This window comes from Rhizophagus irregularis, chromosome 3 (assembly GCF_026210795.1).
Source record: "Rhizophagus irregularis chromosome 3, complete sequence".
Classification (NCBI taxonomy): Eukaryota; Fungi; Glomeromycota; class Glomeromycetes; order Glomerales; family Glomeraceae; genus Rhizophagus; species Rhizophagus irregularis.
In genome coordinates, this window is record NC_089431.1 from 3,869,854 (window position 1) to 3,877,742 (window position 7,889).

General features: G+C 24.4%; 1 protein-coding gene across 1 annotated transcript; it reads left to right on the plus strand.

Moving 5' to 3' along the window:
* Positions 1-6,146: 6,146 nt before the first annotated feature.
* OCT59_020961 (uncharacterized protein) lies at positions 6,147-6,725 on the plus strand (the record flags this gene model as incomplete). Its single annotated transcript, XM_066149526.1, has 3 exons — positions 6,147-6,168; positions 6,248-6,335; positions 6,476-6,725. The coding sequence occupies 3 exons, from the start codon at positions 6,147-6,149 to the stop codon at positions 6,723-6,725; spliced, it is 360 nt and encodes a 119-aa protein (XP_065990422.1).
* Between the last annotated feature and the right edge of the window lie 1,164 nt (positions 6,726-7,889).

Consider the following 7,889-nt stretch of genomic DNA (forward strand, 5'->3'; position numbering starts at 1 on the left):
AAATAATTTTAGGTATGTTATTTTCATCCAAATACTCATGTAAATTCCTATTATTTCTTAATAGTGTAATCTATATATAGTTAATAAGAATTATGAATATAATAAATCATGGGAGAAATATAGAATGTAGGGAAATGAAAAAATTATTTTTTTTTAAAAAAAATAAAATTTATATATTTCTTTTTTTGTACATAATACATGTTTAAACTTTGTAAAGTTTACTTAAATTTTACGTCTACAATTTAAATATTAATTTGATGAATTTCAGAAAGAAACATTATTTAATGGCATCTGCAAAAGTTAAAAGTATTTATTTATATTAGAAAGTCAAATTAAATTGATTTCTGGACCTACTTTATATAATAATTCAAGAATAAAGTATAATTTTATATTACATTTATTTTTTTTTTATGCTACCCAAATTAAATGTGATTTCTATTGTGACAATACTAAAATTATATAAGCTTTTTATGTTCAAAAAAAAAATGAAAACTTTGTATATGGCGGTCGCATGGTAAATCAAGAAATATGTGGCTTTTACTTTACTGTAATATTTTTTTTAATCTAACGTTTTAAAAAAGCAATAGATTACTCTTTAAAGTAACCTGATTTAGTATCCAGAGTAAAAATCCGAGTTATGTTAGATTCTTATTTTTTTAATATAACATATGATTTATTTTAAGACATCCATTAATGCTTTTCAGTTCTTGACAAATTCTAATAAATATTATAAATATTTATTGATTAACTCGATGGAAGTGTCTGCTAATCTTCAAAAATAGAGTCAGATCTTCTCACCTTTTTTTCATTGGTAATTTTTATAGTTAATTTATCATCCTAATGTCATTTACCAAAGGCTTTGAAGTGAATAATATTATCAATCTATTCTTGTGAAAGTGATAATTTTTCTTTTTAGAAATTGAGTGTGTGAAAAACTAAATAGATTTAAATAACAACTGTATTTAAATTTATCAAGACAAATTTCGAAAAAAGTTAATTTGGTATTGAATTAATTTATGAAAAATTTCTAAACTCGCACGGTTTCTCATGCACGTATCAGTCTTATCACATGGCTTTATAAAAGTTATGTAAAAAAAGGTTTAATAAACATAATTTTAAATAGATACGCAGTATGTGTATTTTTATCTGTTCTGCAAATTTACTTAAAGCGTCAATGTTAATTTTGAATGTTCAATTTTGGACTTATTTAACAAATTTGTTTTTTTTTTCTATTTTTTATTAAATTTAATTGTACCCAGTTCTTGTATGAGAGACAGATCAACACCAATCTACTTGAGAGGAAAATTTATCATTTACGAAAACTGGATATGGAATTTTAAGAAATCATTTTTGAATTTTAAAAAATTATAAATTAAATCTTTATTACACGATTTAAGTTCGTAGGTACAGTATATACGTCATTGTAATAGTTGTGGGTGATCATACATCGAATTTTTATAGAAATTTGAACAAATAATGGTTTTAATAATAAAACAATTTCCATTTACCAAACTATGGGACCATGTGATTTACCAGGGCAGTTCCCATTCAATATTAATGACGTTCCACCAATATAATAAAGAGGAGTGTAAAGCATATTCAATTAGTTTATATTCCATTGATCTCTAATTAACATAATTATTAAACCTGTTTTACCTGGAAAAATCAAGATAAGAAAAATCCTGGCATTTCAAAAATCCATACCACGTTCAAAAAAAAAAATGCCATGTCAATCTTTCCAAATGACTTTGGATAGAAGCCAATCATTAACATACACGTTTGAAAAGTAACATTGAATAATTCATTCATTTTATGTTTAGTGTGATTGAGTTATTATTCATTATGACGTAATTCATTTCAATATATTTTTTTTAATATTTTTATTAAAATTATTTTAATAATGATAATACTTATAAACCAAGAAAATCTATCTTATCATAACTTTTATATACTGTAGTTAAGTTTCTTTCGGAAAAATATTTTATATTAATTTTGTTAAACCAATAAATCGACTACTTATTATGAAGAATATAAAAATTCATTATTAAATTTCTTTTAATAATTCTAAATTGTTTTTAAACACAAAATTTTATATATATAAGAAAAATAATTTTATTTTCTATAATCATATTGTATATAAACCAACAAAATGATATGTTCTACCCAATCAGATCACATTTTCATATTGAATATTAAATGATTATTAAAAAGTTGGTCCTGTCTTACTGATCAAATTAATTTTTGAATTTTAATAGTTGCAAACTTAACTAAGGTAGTACAATCATACAATCAAAGTCATACTGGTCACACTTGGTTGCTTACTCTCGGCTGTGCTGTGTACAAATAATTCGTCGAATATCATGTTATTGTGGCTATAATAATAATATGCACAGTATGATAATATAATAAATAAATTTATTAAACTGAAGAACTTTATAAGTGTAAAAAATTAAAATTAAATCCTATTATATCATAAATAAGTGGCTGATTATAACAAAGCCATTATTGAATAAAATTTATCAAATAACATTAGAATTTTCTTGAGAAAAAAATTTTTAAATAAATAAAAGCCATATCTATATATATATATATCCGAGTATTAATTTTAAAGTATGAATATTGCATAATAAAATTATTAATAATAAATTTAAAAAATTGGTTAACAATTTATTGGTCCTGAACTCCTGATAATTACAATATTAACAAATTTGGTTTAACATTTCAATAATTACTGATGGGCTTTGTAATTTTGCCATGCTTATTATTTATACTTTGCCACAAAAACTGATAATAAATAAAAAATTGATGCTAAGCCCATGTCAGTAAACTAAATTTAAGGATCTTTTTTTTCCTTTTCTCTCTTTAATTATTTGCATTTCCACTTTTTATTATAAATAATACTTTATATTTATTTGTACTAATTAAATAATGGACAGAATATATTTTTAAATGACAAGAACATAAGCAACTATAGAAAAATAATTCTATTCTTAATATTATTATCACTTCGAATTTAAATAATAATTATTGCCGAATTTAATCATTTGACTCTATGCATACTTACAACTTAAATATTACTTATATGTATTAATTGGGTTATATCATTCACTATTAATTTAGAACTAATTTACTAAAAGCATCAATATTTATTAAGAAAAAGATGTGAAATATCAACTACAAATTTAAAAAAGTCTAAATCTTGTTAAGAATTTTCCAAAGATGATGATCATCAGTAAACAAAAGTTATTTTTCTGTTAGAAACAAATTAAAAACAAACAATATATAGTATTATTATTCCTTTAAATTTAATGGTGGAAATTAACTGCATTTGATAGCCTTTTAAAGTTGCTGACTAATTCTATGCTAAGATAAAATCCAAATACTTAGACGATACTAGAATATTTGGAATCATATCATACAATTAAAGTTCAATAAAAAATAATCAGAATCCGAAAATTCTTGACATTCTTCAATATGATACTAAAATGAATACTAGTGAAGGAAGCTTCCCTAGAAGAATGCAGTGTGAGTGTTAATAAGATTTTTGTTGGTTCTTTTATTCACAGGCACAATATATATAATGTTCTGAATGTATAATTACTGGACAGCCAATAAAAGCAACATTGCAACTACTACTGTAATTTTTAAAGTCAGATAGAAATCTATGAAATAATCAAAAAGAATTTATTAAAAAAATTCTTATAAATTTACCAATAAATTTTATTAAGACTGCATGATATTCAGCTTCCTCCAAAAATAAATCACAATTCGCTTCAAGGCTTTGAAAACCAAAAATAACTCGTCTTAAAGGGAGGTGTTAATTTTTGAAAAAAGTTCACCTGGATCGGGTGGTGTGGAACTTTTCTTTTTTATCACCTAAATAATTATAATTTAATTTTTGAATTTTTGAATAATATTTATATAACTTATTATTTAAATTTCAGTCAAGAACATCAAATTAAATCAAAAATGGACAAAAAAGACTTTAAGGATTCAAACTTTTGAAATTATAAGAAATTTAATTACAAAAGTGTTAACAGCACAATCAAAATTTTATGATTTGTGAAATATTGAAGTATTATTTGCTTGAAAAAAAAATAGAACTCCTCTATTTAATATTTTCATTCCAGAAATATAGAGTTTGAATCGTAACACTTTAATTTTTATATTTCATATTTACAGTTTCTTATATAATTAAAAAAACTGGTGATTCATACTGTCAGTATATATCAGCTTTCCCATTGAAGTCACACCAATTTTACCGACCTATGAAGAAACTGTAACTATGGACGATAAATTTGAAGCACTATTAGAAGCCATAAAATGGTCAAAAAATTAAGCAATAGGCAGATGTATTTGGTGAATGTATACTTCCTAAGTGGGGACAAATGCGTTGTGAAGTCATTATGTGCAGTGATTGACACCTCATTATTGTATCACTTTCTATTACCAATGTGTATATTATTTCACAAGTTTAAAGATAAACTTATTTTAATTCAGCTATGGCTTGATATTAATTAAACCAAAGGAACAACCAGATTTACTAATAGTTACAGATATTGGATATTACAATTAAAATGCAATTATTTTCTCAATACCTAGTATTAACAACACCTTAACATTAGTTTATAAGTTAAATATTTAAAGCAATGTTTAAAGAGGAGAGTTCAAGAAAAATAAAATCAAGATACACTCTAAGCTATATTATCAAATTATTAGGATATTATAAGGCTGGGATTTTTTGGGCTCTTTAAATGAGTTGCATATTCATCTATGGCATGTATCCATCAGGAAGAGGACTAACCTACACTAGTATTGTTATAATATGAATATGCATATTTGTATCAATTTACAACTTTCTCATTAAAAAAGAAGAATCAAAAAGGATGAAAATCCAGTAGACAAAGAATCAAAGATATTCTACAAGCAAAACTGCAAATTTAAATATACAGACTATATTGAATTGTTATTAAAGTTAAATATTCATTTACAGATGATATATTATAGACAATTGTTGGGTTATTCCATATTACTGACATAATAAATTCAGTATTTTATTAATTAATTGTATTACCTGACCTTATTATTGGTTAATAATTCCTTAGATGTCCTTGTAATAAGTCAATATTCCTTCTAATGAATGGCCTACAACACATTTAAAACAAATGATCTCATTTATATCATGACAATATTGCAACTTATCACCCATTTTTGAACGAGAAGTTTACTTCACTTTTTTTGTTCACTCATTCTCATGATATTATGACTAAATGTAAGTTCAAATATTGCAGGAGCTGCTCATGCAATTATTAATAGAGAAGACATTAATTTGAAATTACAAATAAAAATAAAAAGCATGAAGCTTTTATAAAACTACCAGATGTTTTAGAATTATTAGATGCTTGTACTCCCATCAATATTTTAGAATACAATTTCAAATAAACTAACTTTATGAAAGAGTTAGAAGAAAAACTTGAAGATAATTTCAATTCTTCTGAAAGATATTTGGATTAATCTGGCTTTTAATTCTTATGAAATCACTAAATGAAGGAATTTTTCATTATTTTTGCCATCAAAATGAATGATAATGATAACATTAATAATAATAATAAGTATGATTTCATCAAAAATGTAGAAATGTGAAGACTGCCTTAAAAATTTACAAAAAACATTTAGTTACAACAAAGAATCACTCAGAAACAATACAGACTACAGACCTTAAAAACATAATATTTTAAATTTAATTGTAAAAAATACTAATGAATACTATGCAATGGCAATTAACTAGTAATATAGTTTTTCAGATAATTGAAATTAACAAACTCTACATAGAACTACACAATTTTAATATTATGTAAGATATTATAGAGTAACTAATAAACCACACCATACAAGATTATTTTTGACATTAAAACTCTTAGATTCTATAGAAATTAGTAATTATATATAGGATCTGACAATATAAAGGTGTAAATTATTAATTAAAATGATATGTAGATTAGTAAAAACATATGATTATAAAGATGTAATCATATATAAGGAATGATGATTATATGGAGGTTTGACTATAATAGTAAACAGTACATTGTGAAAATGCATGGATGGAACATTTATTTAAAAGTAATATTTCTGTGGATGATAAAGATATGACTGATGAACATGTTCAAAGTAATCAGAAAATAATATTATATGCTTTATATCAATATCTTTACCAAAGAGAAAATTTTTTCATTTATAATTTATATAGAAATACAAGCTACATTAATCCCAAAAAAATTTCAGCTAGATAAGTTTACAATATTGGCAGATTTTTCATCAAATAGAATATTCTTGAAGTATATATCTATAGAAATTTTTATAGAAATTGAAAATTCAAAAAAAAGAATGCAATTTCAAAAAACATATGTGAATATTATAAATACATTTTTCTCATCTTAAGGAAAAATATTTAAAACTTAAATTTATTTCTGTTTAGTGCAGAGCAACAAAGTGTTGCTAGTGCTGATAGAAAGGGAGATCAAAAACAGGGTAAAAAACCTGATGTTATGTTTATGGAATGTAGTGAAAAAAAATTCTACAAACTTATATTGGTGGAATCTTCATGCATAGTCTGCACCAAAATCAAAGAAGAGAATGACAGTGTAAAACTGTGGAGAGAAATGAACAATGAATTTCACATGGAAAAGTTTCAGTCTGAAGATGAGGTATTAGAAGGATTAACATGATTTTCATTTCCTAACAATTTAAAAGATCAATTAAAGAAAATGATAAGATAGCTTGGGTCCATAAAGGATGCAAACCAGATAAAAATGAGTTTGGGTTCTAGGGCTCTAAATTTCTGGAAAACAATGTATCTGAATATTCTAGTCTGATTAAAGATATTCTTTTCCAATACAACCAGCTTCTGATGGGATGATACATTATTATTACTTTTACGAAATATTACAATTGTTAATATTTCTTTATTGTTAAATGCACTAGAAGCTAGATCAGAATGACTCAAGTGAAAAAGCTTTACAGTATCTTCTGATCCAAAATAATTAGATATTTTTAAAATGTATTCTAAAAAAATTAGGGGATTTTTTTGATCAGTTAATATAAGTTCATTCAATTAAAATTTTCTCGTGATCTCATCTCAATCATTAAAATGATTAAAGTGGGTTGGTTAGGGTTAGGGATTTTATTATAATGGTGATGCACTTGATTGTGAAAATTAATAAAATCTCCTTTTTTTTAGGTAGTATACAAAATTTGTGAAAAGAATATGAACAGATTTATTGAAAAAGAAACCTGTATGGGCATTTTCGCTGAGGATAAACAATTAGAAAATGTTTTTATCCAATGGGTGTCTCAGTGTGATGATCGTCGCAGAGTGTATACTGATGCATTCATATTCACGTATGATATTGCTATGAAGAAAAAAAAAATGGATCAAGTTAATCAATTGGCAAAAAAATGGTCTTTTTTGCTCTTGAGCTCAGATATTTGCTGAGGATACACAATTAGAAAATGTTCTTATCTAATGGGTGTCTCAGTGTGATGATCATCGCAGAGTGTGTACTGATGCATTCATATTCATGTACAATATTGCTATGAAGAAAAAAAAAATGGATCAAGTTAATCAATTGGCAAAAAAATGGTCTTTTTTGCTCTTGAGCTCAGATAATGTGGAACAAGAGTTAATAATTAAGTTCACATTGAACCAACAGTATTGTGGCAAGATAAACTTTTTTAATTGATAAAAAATAAAACTAATTAAATTAATTAAATTATTTACTTTATAGATTCTTTTTTCTTTTTCAGATTTTTTTTTCTTTTTTTTTCTTTTTTTCTTCTCTTTTCTTTTGTTTTTTATAAATTCAATCAAATATATTTCAATTAATAAAAGC